An 18134-nucleotide genomic window follows, 5' to 3' on the forward strand; every position below is an offset into this window, starting at 1 on the left:
AAAAATCACTTCTAATAAAGTTCTGCAGTTGTGGTGTAAAGTTTTCCATAGTCGTAAATGTATTTACAGTTGACATTATTTTCATATATTTTCTGCGAAATAGTTGAATAAATTTCATTTAATTTATATAATTGACGCATACCGCAAATTTCTGCCCGCACTATGCTCTTTGTTTCAATGAAAATTGCAGCGATTTTCCCGGTACAGCCTGATAAATGCGTATGAATAATATGTACATATTTATGTGCAACTATCGTATGCTTACGCAACTCCGACATTTGCTTTTGTAACAAGCGATTTAATTTGTATTCCGTGGAATCCATGACGAAGCCGCTGAAATGAATATCATTAGCACTTGTCAATGTCGCAAATGAACGCATTATTAACTGTATACCGACAGTGTGTTTGTAATAATAATACATTAATATTCTGTAACATTTAATTGGTACTTGTGTCAGCCAATCATTGGACTTATCATCGGCTCTTGGTAATTAAAACTTATACTTACACTGTGACATTATAAGCAGATTGTATATCGAATACCTGGAAACAAACATGCATGACATATATGTATATACCTAAACAAGCATAAAATACTCGACGCATTGAATAGAGAGTCTGCGTTTGTTATTGCTAGCCAAACGACCGATCTGAACAAAGGACCCAAAATCAGAGCCATTTTATAGACAAAGCTTGAAAAAAAAGAATTTTTAAAATGGTGTAATAATAAATCGGTTAGGGCCACGTCTAGTTTAAAATTTAGAAATACCGAATTCATATTTCGTTAGGTTATGCCTTCAAAAATCATATACTTAGATTTTAAATCGATAGCTCTTATAGTTGTTGAGTTATAGTCTTCCAAACTGTAGCCGCTGAATTCAATATATTCTTTTATGGCAAACATCGTCATTTTGTCTATTTGTTCAACTGTAAGTCATTGAATGTACAATATCTTCTGGGAAAGCATTTGTTGTATTAAGTTTCATCCATAGATAAGGCCGAAATAACCACAACAGTGGAGGCTTTTTTTTAATTTTACTATATACTCGATAAATAATAGGTTAATAACAGATTAATTGAAAAGTCTCCGACCTGTCATAGTAAAATATATTATTTTGACAAAATTTGTTTTTTTTTATTCAACATAGTTTCCTTTAAAGGTAAAACACTGATTATAGCGACCCTCCAACTTTTCGGTACCATTTTTGTAGTGGGATTTGCCCTTTACTTCAAAATAGGCCTCAGTATCAGCGATCACCTCATCATTCGGCGAATATTTCTTCGCACCGAGTATTCTTTTGAGATCTGAGAACAGGACATAGTCGTTGGGGGTCAAATCTGGAGAACACGATGAATGCTGTAGCAATTCGAACCCGAGTTCATGAATTTTTGCCATCATTTTCACTGATTTGTGGCATGGTGCATTGTCTAGGTAGATCACTTTACTTCTTCCAGTTTTTCTTCCAGTCCGACCGTTTCTGAGTGATTTCGTTCTTCAAACGATCCACTAACGCTCTTCAATGTTGACGATGCTTCCTTTTTCAAGATAGTCAATAAAAATGCAGATGCCATAAGCTTCACAACCAACTGTTGAATTTTTACATGCTTTGTAGCGGGCTCATCGATTGCACTTCGGAGTGAAATGATGAAACCATGTTTCATTCATCCCCACATATCGACCGAGAAGCTCGGATTTATTACGCCTGAACATCTCCCAACACTGCTCCGAATCATCAACTAATCATCGCTTTTGATAGAAAATGAGCTCGCGCGGCACCCACTTTTCACAGAGCTTTCTCACGCTCAAATATTCGAGAATGGTATGATGTACACATTCAGTTGATATGTTTACGAGTGCCTGCTATTTCGAACAACTTCATTTAACGGTAATCCAAAATTATTTTCCGACCTTTTTTTGATGTTTTCGTCGGTAACAGCCTCTTTTGGGCGTCCACTACGTTCCCCGTCTTCGGCACTAATTTCAGCACATTTAAATGTAGAATACTAATTCCGGATGGTAGAGTTTCCTGGTGTAGTGTTGGGAAACTCGTCACCTAAAGTGGATGCACCCGAATTGTTTTAGGCTGTCTCACTATAATGGCTATAGGCTGTCATTTAAGATGTCAGGCATACCAATTTCTAACTAAATGCTAACCTCAATTATATTCAATGCCAATAAACATTTTACATAAATATTTGTAAGAACAACGATTTTCTCTCTTACTCCCTCTTACTCTTTAAAGCTAAGGAGTAACAATTATGCTTCTCTCGCCCCTGTTCCAATTAACTAAATTAATACCATACATATTATAAGGTATTAAGGTATTACAAAAGCTGAAACTCTTTGAGACTAAAAGTAGGTGCGACATCCAACCAAAATCACCTTTGTGCTCGCCATTTATGGATTTTGTCGATTTTTAACAACTTTTGTGTAAGAGTGTGCATTACACCGATGTTTGAATATTGCTTTCATAACTGCAAACCATCAAAGCTTATAATATCTTATATACCCCTACACTTAACCTTTTTGAGTCTCCAAGCGAACATTATGTACGCAGTTAAGTTTAGGGTTCAAAACTAATCATAAACTCAAATTACAACCGACCCAATAAGAAATTATAGTAATAGTTTCGCCTGATACGGGGCTCTGAATTTCAAATCTGCAAGAGCATTTCTGACATGCAAAAATTGTTCATAAAAAACAAAAAAGTTATTTCGAGGTTAAATATTTATAGGAACCTTCATTTGTTCAAAGAAAGTCCTTTATGACTAAAGAAAGCAAAAATACTTTTAATGTTCTCAAGGGTTTGACTTCTTACTTCTAACCCTCTTTAACCTACATATTGTATGACTGTTTAATAAACATGATGATGAAATATCCATATGTTGCAAATTAAATTTCGTTAAAATGACTGACTTTTACTTAATATAATAAAATTAGTTTCTATAGACACCAAAATATATAAATGCATGTATGTGCGCGTCTGTTTAGGTGGCAACAGCCGCCTGTCGCTACAAAATTGAATTTTTCATTAAATGTTATTAGGGTCTAACGTATATTGGAATGCATTTGTACACACATATTAGCACATAGACATAGGGGAATATATAAAAGTATACATGTAGCAATTTCGGAGCCTATATATGCCAATAGTGCGTCCAATTAAGACTATGTACTAGGGTGGGTAAAAAATAAACGAATATTTTTTTTCTCCCTTGGTACACTGACCCTTAGACTTCCTCTTTATTGGCGTAGACAGCGCTCCGTGCTCTTTCTTTCCGCGCCCGATCTTACCAATGGGGTGGAGGTCTTGTTCTTCCTCTGCTTCACCCAGCGGGTACTGCGACGAATACTCTCAGAACTAGAATGTTTTAATCGTTCCATCGACTGAGATATTCGCCGTTGCTAATGCACAAAGGACCATAAATATCCGCAGAACCTTTCTCTAGAAAACCGACACTTAGACATTTCGATGAAAATCTCTCTGTATATAGGATTTTTCAATAGGACACAACAAAAAGTAGACCGATAAAGATAGGAAACGACACCATAACTTTTCCGGTCTTCTGACATTTTTTCTTCAGTAGGGTTTGCCATTTCATCATGGAAAGATATACGATCCAACAACGAGTCCATCTTACTACCGAAATTCGGAGTCAGTGGCCTCAATTTAAGAGCGTGTTTTTCAATAGGAATGTTGCTGTATGACTTCCCAGTGACGTTTTGGCACTCCTGTTATGTCATTTCTTTTAATTTTAATAGTTTTTGGACATATAGTTGATATATCTGGGTCAATTCCGGATAAGTAGGAATAGCCGGTTCTACGTTACCGAAATTCACCCGAATTGTATCCGTCCAAAGGCGGTTCTTTCGGAGATCTAACCTAGATTAGGTCGTTAAGTTTTACAATAAAATTTTAATAGTCGACAAGTGCGATACATATTCCATGCATACAACATTTTTCTGCTTTTTGAGCAAGTTAGGAATTGATGCCACCAAAACTCAGCTATATTTTTTGATATATATATGAGATCAAAGCATTATTTCACTAACTGTGATGAAACCCTAAGAGACTTTATGGATTTCAAAGCCCCTGCCTATCTGTGTAAATAAGTGTATTCCCTGTTATGAGCGCATCCCTTGTCGAAACCAGAGAGCTTTCTTTAATTGCTGTAATGTCCACCTGGAAGACACTACAGCGGTTTGATAGACGGAAGGTGATTTTAGTACCTCGCTTTGCCGAAAAATACCACTCGTTTTTACCTATACCTGCGCAGTAGTTTACCTCGCCCCTTTGACAAGATACCTTTATAAAACTTGAAACTGATTATTATCTAAGGCATCACTACAATCTCCGTACTAATTCTTTAATCGGACCTCAATGCTGTCATACAAACTGAGCGATCAAAATCAGGGTAAAGATATTTGTATACTTTATACAAAAAATGCACTTGTGAAGGCTCCGAAGTTAACGTTGTTTATTGGTCGTTTAAGAAATAGTGACCATTATTTAGGTTGTCAAAAAACTCTTGCGGTATTTTTATTGAATTTTCAATTGTTCATAAATTTTTTTTTGATGACTCATGATTAGCTCTAAATGCTACGGCTGCTACTATGCCGGTCTCTTTCGACCAATTCAGCGATTTTATCGCAATTTTCGACGACAGGCCCTCCGGAGCGTGGCGCATCTTCGACCACCTCTACACCAGAACGGAAACGTTGAAACCATCGCTGTGCGGTGGAAATGGAAACTGTATCGGGTCCATAAACCGCACAAATTTTATTGGCGGCTTGAGATGCATTTTTGCCTTTATCGTAGTAGTACAGTAAAATATGCCGTACTTTCTCTTTATTTTGCTCCATGTTTGCGACGCTATAACTCACGAACGACTTAAAAGAAACGACAATCAATCAAACACATGTGAGCGCGTGAAATGAGCTTTCCAAAAAGGTATAGCATGATCCGATGCGACGAATAAAACTAGAGCTACGCGCTCTCAGCGCCAACTAGCGAAAATATTGCAAGACTTTTATGACAACCTTATATTGCTGTTAGAGCGGGACTGAACAGCTAATAATTTGATGTAAGGACCACCCTAATAATGTTAATGAAGGGAGCATATGACTTCTTTTCTAAATACATATGCATACATATATTCATATGTACATAAGTATATATTATGCACACCAATTTGCTGTTTTTTGTTCTTGTTGTTATGCAAATGTGTTCATTGGCCCATTTCAATGCCACTAAATTAACATATCGACACATACGACCAAATGGCCCACAAGTTCAAATACATTTACGCATATGTTTGTATGTGTGTATGCAAATAGCTTCGTATGTGTATGAGCACAGGCATATGTATCTGGGTACCAGCATCCCATACCTATGCGGGTCACTATTTTATAACACGATTTCGGCAAATATTCCAAAACTCACGTACAGATATTTATATATATATATGTATGTACTTATATAAGGGAACACTTTCATACAAATCTTATATAGCCACTTTTGCTTTTGTTTTTGACATTCTTTTCGCACATATGTTTCAATTTCACAGCTGTTGTATGGACTCGTATGTAGTTCGTATTAGCAAACATAACAGTATAAACGCTTTAAATTTTTAACGACTTCATAGGCATCCGCATTTGCATCTAATGGCTATATACACATTTAGTCCTTAAAGTGCCGATAGTATGTAGCAATAGCATCGCAGTTTCTTTGCAACTCGAACGAACTTTAAGGCATTGACATAACCGTTAAAAGTTGACGCTTTCAAGCTGGCGTTAAGTTCTGGAGTAAATGTTAGCTTGATGTGCTTTTAAAGTTGTGTGTGTGCTTTCAAATTAACTTGAATGAAAGTCAGTGGATTCCATTATCTTTATTGTTATAGCACATATGGTTCCTTTTTCTTTCTAAATTATTCTTACAGACAATTGAAAACGAAGTTCAAAATTTACATAATCTCTCTGAAGTTCGTTAAGGATTTTCTTAAACACTTATCTTTATCTTAGAATATATTAGGTTCTAGAACACATTCTTATAGTCGCTCTAAATATTATGAAGAAGAATGTACAGAACTCCGAATTATTTAATAAACTCACCATCCCATGATTCGAAAATTCTGTGCATTTTCCTCAGCGCTAGTTGGTACTACCTTACTTAGTCTCTGAATATAGGATGTTAAGGGGTGCTACGTTTTGGGTTAACGTGCCATGAATGGTGAACTCAGCAGCGATTTTGGAGAACTCCACCAAATCCAAAAAATCTTTATTCTAAATTTTCAATAAACAAACATGAATGTAACAAGTAAGGAAGGGCTAAGTTCGGGTGTCACCGAACATTTTATACTCTCGCATGATAAAGTGATAATCGAGATTTCATTATCCGTCATTTACATATTTTTTTATTTTGCTGTAAATTAATTAGATTAGATCAATTTGTGTACTTTGAGTATTGAATTGTATTTTCATTTATTTTAGTTGCATTGAAAGGACTATATCACGACAATTTTTCCACAAGGGATACCTCAGCCCAAATACCGTATTTGTTTAAAGTTTTATTCCGCTATCGTCATTGGTTCCTAATGTATATATTATACAGAGAAGGCATCAGATGGAATTCAAAATAGCGTTATATTGGAAGAAGGCGTGGTTGCGAACCGATTTCACCCATATTTCGTACATGTCATCAGGGTGTTAAGAAAATATTACGTACCGAATTTTATTGAAATCGGTCGAGTAGTTCCTGAGATATGGTTTTTGGTCCATAAAAGGGCGTCGCCACGCCCATTTTCAATTTTTAAAAAAAGCCTGGGTGCAGCTTCCTTCTGCCATTTCTTCCGTAAAATTTAGTGTTTTTGACGTTTTTCGTTAGTTAACCGACACACTTTTAGTGATTTTCAACATAACCTCTGTATGGGAGGTGGGCGTGGTTATTATCCGATTTCTTCCATTTTTGAGCTGTATATGAAAATGCCTGAAGGAAACGACTCTATAGAGTTTGGTTGACATAGCTGTAGCAGTTTCCGAGATATGTACAAAAAACTTAGTAGGGGGCGGGGCCACGCCCACTTTTCCAAAAAATTACCGCCAAATATGCCCCTCCCTAATGCGATCCTTTTTGCCAAATTTCACTTTAATATCTTTATTTATGGCTTAGTTATGACACTTTATATGTTTTCGGTTTTCGCCATTTTGTGGGCGTGGCAGTGGGCCGATTTTGCCCATTTTCGAACTTAACCTTCTTATGGAGCCAAGAAATACGAGTACCAAGTTTCATCATGATATCTCAATTTTTACTCAAGTTACAGCTTGCACGGACGGACGGACAGACAGACATCCGGATTTCCACTCTACTCGTCACCCTAATCATTTTGGTATATATAACCCTATATCTGACTCTTTTAGTTTTAGGWCTTACAAACAACCGTTATGTGAACAAAACTATAATACTCTCTTTAGCAACATTGTTGGGAAAGTATAAAAATCGAGGTTGTTCTGCGAAGATAGGTGCAAAACTTATTTCTTGAAACACTATAGAGCCAATAGCAAAGCAATGATCAAGGCAGCTAAAGTAACAATCACGTTTACACAAGTTCCATATCTTTACATTCTTCGGTATTTTTCTTATCTCCTCCACAAAAATTTGTAACACCCACAAGTAATCGTCGGAGGCACTATAAAATAAATAAATATGATTAAAGGATCAGCGTGATGAGTTGAATCAATTTACCCAGTTAACAATATCACACCAGTCGTTTCTTTCCTTCGCTATTCGGCACACTATTCGAGATACCAAGTGCAGCCAGGTCTTTACTTTTCAATTGCCTACTCAGTTCGAAGTGGCACCTGTTGGCAAAATGCTTCTGTGTTGGAATTCAAGGCTAACATTGCTGTTGGTGTCCGCTTAGCTACCTTATTTAGTCTGGAGGAAGCAGAAATAACGGCGCGGTTGTTAAGCATAATGATATCAATACCATCCGCGTACACCAGCAGCTGTACTCTTTTATGGAAAATGGTGCCTTCCCCATTTAGTTCTGCAACTCGTATTACTTTCTTCAGCAATAGATTTTAGAAGTCATACGATAGGGAGTCTCCTTGTCTGAAACCACACTTGGCATCGAACGAACGGTCTTTCACGATCCTGACGTCAAAAGGCCCTACTCATCTCTGTCCTTGTCCGGTTCATCGCATTTCTTGGACGGCAGTGACGTCAGCCTTTAGTTTTACTACCCTAGGCGGGTAGGCTACAATTAGATTTCAGCTAATCCTTAAAACGAATATGAGGGAGTTACTCTGATTTCTCTCTTTTCGGCGTGACGTCAAGCTCCACACACACGTTGGCTACCGCATCTTACACAAGGGCTACTCTCGTTTCCAGGATTCGCGGCGAGGACTCAAGAGTAGGATTTGGGTATAGCCTTACCCAAACTGATCAAAATCCAGTTTATGTATGGAAACTTTGTTCCAATCGAGATTAAGGTTTTTTGTGTTGTTAAAGCCTTAAGTTATTTTTGCAAATATCTGTCTGTTCAATTTCTTTACGTTTTCTTACTATATGAAGCTACCTTTGTCAACTGATTGAAGTTATCTTCAATTTTAATATTTGAAAAGTATTCTAATTCTTTACGGTGATTTTCTTTCAATTGCAGGTGGTTCGGACAGCAACAAAGGCAAGAGCAAGAAATGGCGCAAAATACTACAATTCCCACACATATCGCAGTGTATACACCTCAAAGACAAATTAGGTAAGCCATTTGACGGGTATTAAAAAACGATTTTTATAATATAAAAATAATATAATAACCAATACCACAGCATTAAAAAAAGTGTCTTTAACAAGCGGAAAGAGTATCAAATGGGCAGACACACAAAATCTAATTACTTCGAGGCTCTTACTTGGTACCTACATTCACACATACATACATATTTACTTTGGCCACCAATTTTAACTTTGATCCGAGACAGCACGGAGTTTTCCAGCTTGTCAGCCGTCGGCACAGTACTTTCGCTTTCTTCTTTATTTTTTTCTTGTAGGAATATCCAACCTTTTCTTTCATAATTTAGTAATTTCGCCTTTCGTGTTTGTTTTACGCATGAAAGCTCCTCTACACATGCGTAAATTGAAATGTTTACCTTTTTCATAATAATCTAATTGTGCCTCCAAAGGAGATTTTGCCAAATTTACAATCATGTAATTTAATACGTATGGCGTAATTTAATTTGAGGCTTTTCAATGTTAATGATTCATGTTGCTACTTGGGATGTACAGATAAATTAGTAAATGATACAAAAAAAATTTAATATTTTTCCACCAACTAACTAATGCTGTTAAAGTGGATTTTTCCATATTTAGGAAAACCTAAGTGAAATTGTATCCAAAATGTTTATTGTATTATTTCAACCTTGACCTTTTAGCTAAAATTACTTAAAGAGCATTTTAGTCCAAGAAAATTATGCTCATTAAATGTTGGTGTGGGTTATTGAGAACAGAACACATTTTCATATATTATATGATTTTTAAAATCCAACCAAAAATTTGTCCAAAACACTATACTATGCCCTAGGTTAGGTTAAGTTGAGTCTTACGCCCACCTAGACCTTTAGGAGCCCCAAATTCCCTCTTTTACGGAATCTAATTGTAGGTTCTTCTAACTAGTTCATTTGCTTCACAGTTCCCAGGCATATCACTATGCTCTGGAACCTATAGCATTACTTTACTATCTTAGACGAGATCCTTAGAGACTTTAGTGATCTAAAATCCACCCAACTAACTGCATATATAAAAATATTCCTCGTTGTGAACACGTTCCTTGTCAAAACAAGAAGGCCTTTTCTAATTGCTGTGATTTCCGCTTGTAAGATAGTGGTGTGGAGATAGAAGGCGATTTTGGTATGTAGTGTCGCAAAGAATACACTACCTCACACTTTGTTTTCTAGTTTGCAACCATCGGTATAGATACTTATTCCTGTGTCCCTGTCCACTTCATGCACGAGGTATTTCTTCTCCATTATTGTCCAATATTCAGTAAGCTGCTTTCTTTGCTCTAGCGTCCATGTCTAAAATTAGTCCCAAGTGTCTTACCTTATCTGCTATTACCAGCCTTTCTGGAATAATATCTTTCCTAGTGAACATTACCAGCCTCGTCTTGCTAGCATTCAAGTTCAGTCCGCATGATATGGCCCATTGATAACATTTAAAAATATCTGCATAAGGAATTCGGAAACTTACCTCTAACCAAAACTGACACATCGTCAACATGGGCCCTCCCCTCTTTCAGATTCACCGACATTTTATACTTTGTTAGGATCCAGAGAAGTGAAGATAGCACCCTTGTCCAGTTCGACACATCGTTGTAGCTTCAAGCATTGAAATTATTGACCTGCCCCTAAGGCTCAGGAAATCTTTAGGCACGTACATTATGACACTTGGCTGTATGCATAGAAAGGTTACGAAGGTATATTCTTTTATGTCCAGAGATTCAATCTCTACTACCACTGAGCCTTACATCGTATTAAAAATTGTGACGGATACATTTGTGAAGTTAAATGTTAAAATATGTCGAAGAAATTTTTTTCGGTAAATTTAATGAAATCCAATGCAAAATCATTCTTCCCAACAAGTCCTAGTTTGGACTGAGTGGGAAATTGAAAGGTAAAGTCCTCTTTGGACGAACCAAGATCAATCTCTACAAGTCCCTCATCATCTGATGAGTTGACTTTAGGAGTGCACGCTAAAGATTTTGTGAAAGTTTTATGTTCCTCTGGGCATTGGCAACGGTGACTACCGAGTCGATAGAACGGATATACGGCGATATTGACATAGTTAAGCGAATCAAGAGGCAGCGGCTACGCTACTAGGTCATGTTGTCCAGATGGAAAACAACATTCCAGCTTTCAAGGATTTCCATTCAGTACTTGCTGGTGGAAGCGGAAGAAGTGATAGACCACCACTCCGTTGGATAAATCTGATGGAGCTGCTATATTGGTATCTCGAATTGGCGACAAATTGCGAAAACTAATAACAACTGGTCGTTCTCTCTCGATTTACACTTATTGTAAATGGATGTCCTTCATCAATCTTATCTTTTAATAAGTCCATATTGCCCATCTGAATCTGTAACATTCTCACATCCTTCTGACAAGTTGTGGATTCTTTCCCAAAAAACAAAGCTTTGCGGCCAAAAATGAATCAAGTCAATTTTCTGATGTGAACCATAATCCATAGCTTTCTGCATCGATTGGAAAAAATGGCAAACAGATGGGGCAAGGTTTTGGTATAGTTTTGTCTTGTTTAGACCTCCTGTTGTTTACCAATTAATTTTTAACCATTTTCAACTTGGGGCCAAGCGTTGTCATGGTGAAAAATTATTGGCTCATCTCGAGTCGCGAATTCCGAGCGTTTCGCGAGAATCATTCCATTTAATTTAATGGGTTGTTGTCAGTAGAGTTCCGATAAATGGTTTCAGTCCATTTTATAAGCTCATAATACAGCTCGCCCTTCTGATCGCACCAAATATAGAGCATTGGAATCGTGGTTATTTGGTGTTGCCGTTGAACGTTTGCCAAGTCTCATATATGAGTTTTTGCGTTAACAGTTCCATTTTACCACACCAGTCACAATCCGATACAAAAACTTCCTTTATACATAATCCATATTTTTCTCACAGTCATTGCTTTTTATTAAAATTATATACTTAAACTCATCTCTTTGCAGATATAAGTTATGGTTACGTGATAGACCAACAACCCATCGGTCGTACTTTGTTTCGGCAATTTTGTGAAAGCAAACGGCCGATATATTTTCGGTACATTTCGTTCCTGGATGAAGTGCAGCGGTGAGTATAAAATGCATCACAATTCATATCATTATGTATGTATATACCAATTATTAGAATTTCGTTTTTGCTCTCCTCCAATGCGAAATTTAGATACGACGTGGAGTACGATGAGAATCGTATTGCCATTGCGGTCGATATTGGACGACGTTTTCTGGCTATTGACACGCCAGCCGCGCTAAATAACGGCATTTGCGATATTGGCGATGTCATACGATCGACGAATGAGAATACGGTTGATGATGACGATGCCAACATAACTAGTTCCACCATTGAGAACAACACTGCTGCAGAGACTGAAAATCACAATAATACCACCGCCATTAATAGCAGCAGCAATAATCACAAAAACTACGAGCATCACAATGGCGATGAGCACAGCAATGGCAGCAAGCAACAACAGAAACATGTTTTGAGCGATGGCAGTGCGACACATGATGCCGGCGGCTCTGGTGGCGGCGACAGTGGTGTTGATGCGGGCGATACGGTTGGTGGTGGCAGCGGCGAAGGTAGTGGCGGTGGGGGAGGTGGTGACGACACCGGCGGCGGTGATCTAAACAAGGATAGCAGTAATTGCCATTATAGCCCGGGTGTGGGTAAATTGAATCCGGCTACCGGCGATGAACTGGTGCTGGACGTGCTCAATGATGATCTGATTGCGCGAGTGCGTGACAAGATCACAAGCGGGAATAAAGAACTCTTCGAGCCGTGCGTAACGGCTGTGAAGGCTTTTCTAGCCGGTGAACCGTTTCAAGAGTTCGAGACTTCAATGTATTTCCATCGGTGAGTGTGTGGTGAAAAGAAATTTATACAAAATATGTTATTATACTTTTAAGTGGTAAAGCCAAAGTCCTAACTTCGATAGATTATTCTGGGGGTAAGAAAATCATAAGTGATACAAATCAAAATCTCGATTTCCAAGAAAGGCTCAACAGCTGACCATTCCAGTAACACATATTATCTGAAGCTAAGTTAAAAACTGCATCTCAAACAATGTAACTGTAAAGCTTTAGGTTAAATCTTAGGTGGATACGTGTGATAGTCTCCGAAAAGTTTTGAGAAAAATTCTAAGTCTAAAGTTTTACGTGCTTCAGCTGACTGATCTACGAATCTACAGCGAATTGAATAGAGGATTTGTTTTGCTATTCTGCTAACTGACACAGACTCTTGAAATCATATAATCAGCTTGACGAGCCGAGTCGATTTACTCAAGAGAGTCTGTCTGTCTGTATATATGCGAACTAGTTCCTCAGGTTTTGAGATATCGATGTGAGATTTTTCACATCTCCTTGTCTCACTAAAAAGATGCTCATTTGTTTCAACTGCCGCTATCAGACAAACTGAACGATCAAACTGAATTCCTTGTAAACAAATCAATTGAAAGCTCGGGGACTAGCTACCGTATTAAAAGGCTAAAATTCATTTTCTTTTTTTACTCAACATAGTTCACTTCAAGGGTGATACACTGATTATAGCGACCTTCCAAATTTTCGATATCATTTTTGTAATACGATTGGTCCTCTTCCTCAAAATAGTTCTCAGTTTCGGCGATCATCTCTTCATTCAACTAAAATTTCTTCCCAGCGGGAATTCTTTTGAGATCTGAAAACAGAAAATACCCGCTGGGGCCCAGATCTGGAGAATATGGTGGTGGATGTGGTAGTAATTTGAAGCCCAATTTATGGATTTTTGCCACCGTTATCACTGATTTGTGTGACACGTTGCATTGTCCTGGTAAAAAGCAGCAGCTTCTTCTTCATCAATTCCGATCGTTTTGTGGCGATACTTTTGTCCTTAAAAGTTTAATTAAGCTATTTACTAGACGCTGTGAAACCATTCTTCCTTTGTTAAGGTAGTCAATAAAGTTTATTTCATGCGCATCCCAAAAACTACAGACGCCATAACCTTACTAGTCGACCGTTGCGTTTTTCCACAATTTGGAGCGGGTTCATCATGCCGTTGAAAATTCATCCATTGTCTAATATCGACACAAAAACTCAGGTTTAGTACACTTAAACATCTTTAAACACTATTCAACTCGTCGTTGTTTTTGGTCAAAAGTGAGCTCGCGCGCACCCACTTGGCACAGAGCTTTCTCATACCCAAATATTCGTGAACGAAATGATGTACACATTCAGTAGATATCTTAAGGATGCCTGCTGTTTTTTGGAATTTTTTGATGTTTTCCTCGGTGACAACCGCTTTTGGGCATTCACTGCTTTCATAATCTTCGGTGCTCATTTCATCACGTCTAAACTTGGTGATCACAAATCCTTGGTGATTGATTTTCCCGAGGCAGTGTTCGAAAACTCGACATCAAGCCAAGTTTTTGTTGATATTCCTTTCTTATCCATTTTTTATACAATAAGAAGAGTTGCTTCACTCAAAATGATATAAATCACAAACTAATGATCCGAAAGCTGTCAAATAAATACGGGCTAACTAAAAATCAAATATCATTCTTATAGAATCACCATCTATGTGTCAGCTCAGGGTCTTTTCAATTGATTACCTATCTAAGGCATCGCTCCAATGTCCCAATGTCATGCAGAAACCCTCCATAATTGCATTGCCAAAACAAAGTATAGCTATTTTTATGTATATATATAAGAAAATACACTTGTACCTAAATATATGTATATATTGGCACTCTCTTGTGTGTAAATAAAATTAAGTTGAAAAACGCTAAAGCACTTTCTATTATCTATAAATATATCTATAATACTTAGCGATTTGCGTAAGAGGGATTTCCCAGTAAAAAATATTTTTAATATCCGCACAGACAAACACCCACAGAGACGCATATATTCGTATTTAAGTAAGCACTTGTACGAACGTGCCCGCTCATATCATAAATACTATATATCGCTGTACTCACTGGCTATTATTTGCCATCGTCAATCACATAAAACATCTGTGTAAATTATGGTATGCCATGTAAATGAAAATAGAAAAATGTTTTCTAAAATTAGATTAGCTAAAAATGCTCACATCGCTTTTTGCGCGACAAATGCCATACAAATGGCACCTGCATTTGCACTTAACCATGCATGCATACAGCTATGGACACAAAAATAGAAGGAGCTAGTTAAGAAGGCATGATAAGGTATATTATTCATAAAAATTTCAAATAAAATCCATTAACTAGTAGAAACAATAATGCATAGAAAAAACACAGGAACTTCAAATTTGATTAGATATGTATATTATCATTGGAAAGGACATTTTTTGGCAATTATTTTTTGAAGATTCTCTTCTTGATTGGCGTAGTCACCGCTTCCGCGATTATAGCCGAGTTAACAACAGCGCGCCAGTCGTTTCTTCTTTTCGCTACGTGGCGCCAATTAGATATTCCAAGTGAAGCCAGGTCCTTCTCCACTTGGTCCTTCCAACAGAGTGGACGTCTTCCTCTTCCTCTGCTTCCCCCGGCGTGTACTGCGTCGAATACTTTCAGAGCTGGAGTGTTTTCGTCCATCCGGACAACATGACCTAGCCAGCGTAGCCGCTGTCTTTTAATTCGCTGAACTATGTCAATGTCCTCGTATATCTCGTACAGCTCATCTTTTCATCGAATGCGATATTCGCCGTGGCCAACTCGCAAAGAACCATAAATCTTTCGCAGAACTTTTCTCTCGAAAACTCGCAACGTCGACTCATCTCTTATTGACATCGTCCAAGCCTCTGCACCATATAGCAGGACGGGAATTATGAGTGACTTATAGAGTTTGGTGTTTGTTTGTCGAGAGAGGACTTTGCCTCTCAATTGCCTAATCAGTCCGAAGTAGCAAAATTGGGGTCTCTCATCCGAGGCTGTTGTTGCGTTGTCATTGGGGTGGTTTTTTTACGTGGCGGGTCTCAAACCTAGCGCACAACCCTATGCAGGGAATGTTTCGCCTTGTCACTTTAGCTCGCCTTCAATCGGATGTTCTTAGGCTACCCAGAGGATACTTGGTCAAGGACCGGAAGTCGTGAGCTGCTTGAGTCATATGTAAAAGAATCGTTTCTGGCCATTCCCAAGTGAATGGCGATCAGAAATCTTTCCTCACTTGCGTGAACTTCTACACATGACTCCATCCTCCCAGCCTCGTTTTGAAGATTATCTTTTTAAAATGTTGAGTGCAGCTACGTCCAATTTTCAATGACTCGTTCGAGCATTTTGACTGGTAACTGTCGAATGACCCGCATGATATTTTGCACCAAGGCCTGAATCGAAACGGGATTGTCCGCATATCACATGATCTGGGTGACCAATCGACCGGCCCAAAACGTGAAATTATCTACACACTGAAGTTTACTATATAAATCCATTGCTTGATGTGATGTGTGATTGAGTGGCGCCGTTTTGTTGAAACCAAAAGCTTCAATTTCAGACATCAAATAGTCAATTATAAAGGCGCGGACTGATGATTACAACGGCCCACAATACATACCAAACCATTGTTTTTTCTATATGAAATGGCAGTTCTTGAAACCATTCAGGGTGCTCATCCTCCCAAATGTGGTAATTTTGCTTGTTTATATATCCATTGAGCCAGAAATGGGTCACATCACTGAATAAAATTTGGCTCGAAAACGACGCTCGAAAGGGCTTTTTAAGAACCCATAGACGAAGTGATGTCGTTTGGAAAGATCGAATGGCATCAGTTCCCAACAAAGAGCGATAATTAAAGCGATTAGCTTAGTTTCGATGGCTGAACCTCAGGGCTAAGAGGACTACTATATTTAGTACTAGAAGCCATAATAAATATGTCTCATGTATCCAATCTTATAAATCGACAAAGTACTTTGTTATATTCTTATTCCCATTAAATTAGTGGGATATCTGAAAATATCAGGCCAAAACTATTTAAGCCTTGATCTTGCAAACGCATGACAATCAAGAAGCATGGGTTTAGATGGCTTCACCTCCTCTTCTTTCATTCAACTTCTGCAGCTGAAATACCGTAAGATTATCAACCTTGCAGCGTTGACGATGTTAAGTCAATGGCTTGTTAGAACCACCCAATTAAGGGTGGCTAGCCTTAATTGCAAAGGACCCACTGGCTCTCTTGCGATAGCTTTTGTGCCAAACGGATATTGCAACAGCGCAAGACAAGTAACCCAGGCTTGGTCAAGCTCCCGCAAAGCTCAACTATCCAGTAGTAGAATGTACAAAAAAAACGGAGCATTAACCGGTTCCTATTATACTGTTAGAGGGCCTAGGATACCTTTCCTTGCTAGCTCGTGAACTTTGCAGTTATCTGCGATTCCACTATGGCCTGACACCAACACTCGATGCCATTGATAATATAACGAGATTAGGTATTCCTTAAGCAGCCTTGAATGCAGAGTTAGAAAACTCGCCGTCGTACTAATGGAGTGGATAGTCACTTTACTGAAGGAGAGCGCATTTCTAAACAGTAAATGTACCGCTAACTTCTTGTCAGCATTCTCACATATGATGTCCATCCGTGGACTATTGGGTTCCTCATCTTCAGTGTTCATTTAAGAAACCATTTACAAATTCCTCATAATACTCACCAATCCTCTTTTTGGCGTCATCAGCAGTATTGTTTATCTGAAAAGCAAGGGGCACATGTGGGCTGAAAATTTTGTAGAAGTAGGTGTGAGCCCTAAGAGCAAAATAACAAGCTTATAACAATTCTTATAAGCACAGTGTGAAAATAGATCAAATCGGATGATAACTTCGCCCACTCCCCATATAACGCTACTGTTAAAAACTACTTAAAGTGCAATAAATTAATAACTAAATACGCCAGGGACATTGATGATGATGTGAGAGGGCTTTAAAGAAGATGTAAAAATTGGACAATGGGTGTGGCCTCGCCTACTTTAAGGTAAAATCACATATCTCAGGACTTGCTCGACCGATTCCAACCAAATTTGGTACATAACATTCTTCTAACATTCTTATTACACAGTGCGAAAATGGACGAAATTAAACTCCAACCAAGCTTACCTCCTATATAACATAATATTAAATTTCATTTCAATCTTTCTTCTTCCGGTATCTATTTGCCTTCTAGTTTATTAGTCGATTTTTATCCTTACGATGGAAGACCGCTAACCTTTTCGAGCATTAGACCCGCTCCTCGAATTATTCAGACCATATGTGATAGAGGAGAGGGTGCAGGCCCATAGGTCGCAGTGAAATAACTCAATTATTTTCTATCTATCTAGAACCGTGCTTTTTCTTCCAGTGCCACTTATGAATAGATTTAGGGGTTTTGAGGTAGCCAGATATGACCTATAACGGTTTAAATGGAATACAAATTAATTATGTTTCT

General features: G+C 38.0%; 1 protein-coding gene across 2 annotated transcripts in view; it reads left to right on the forward strand.

The window, feature by feature from the left end:
• LOC108975531 (G protein-coupled receptor kinase 2) overlaps nucleotides 1-18134 on the forward strand; it is a 185200-nt gene that overhangs the window by 162015 nt on the left and 5051 nt on the right. Inside the window, exons 3-5 of one of the 2 annotated variants that reach the window (XM_018944072.1) lie at nucleotides 8662-8757; nucleotides 11727-11847; nucleotides 11905-12630. In XM_018944072.1, the coding sequence (XP_018799617.1) occupies nucleotides 8662-8757; nucleotides 11727-11847; nucleotides 11905-12630 (943 nt within the window). The remainder of the gene's footprint in view (nucleotides 1-8661; nucleotides 8758-11726; nucleotides 11848-11904; nucleotides 12631-18134) is intronic. The other variant, XM_018944073.1, reaches the window with a different exon arrangement.

This window comes from Bactrocera latifrons, unplaced genomic scaffold (assembly GCF_001853355.1).
Source record: "Bactrocera latifrons isolate USDA-ARS-PBARC rearing strain unplaced genomic scaffold, ASM185335v1 scaffold_66, whole genome shotgun sequence".
Classification (NCBI taxonomy): domain Eukaryota; kingdom Metazoa; phylum Arthropoda; class Insecta; order Diptera; family Tephritidae; genus Bactrocera; species Bactrocera latifrons.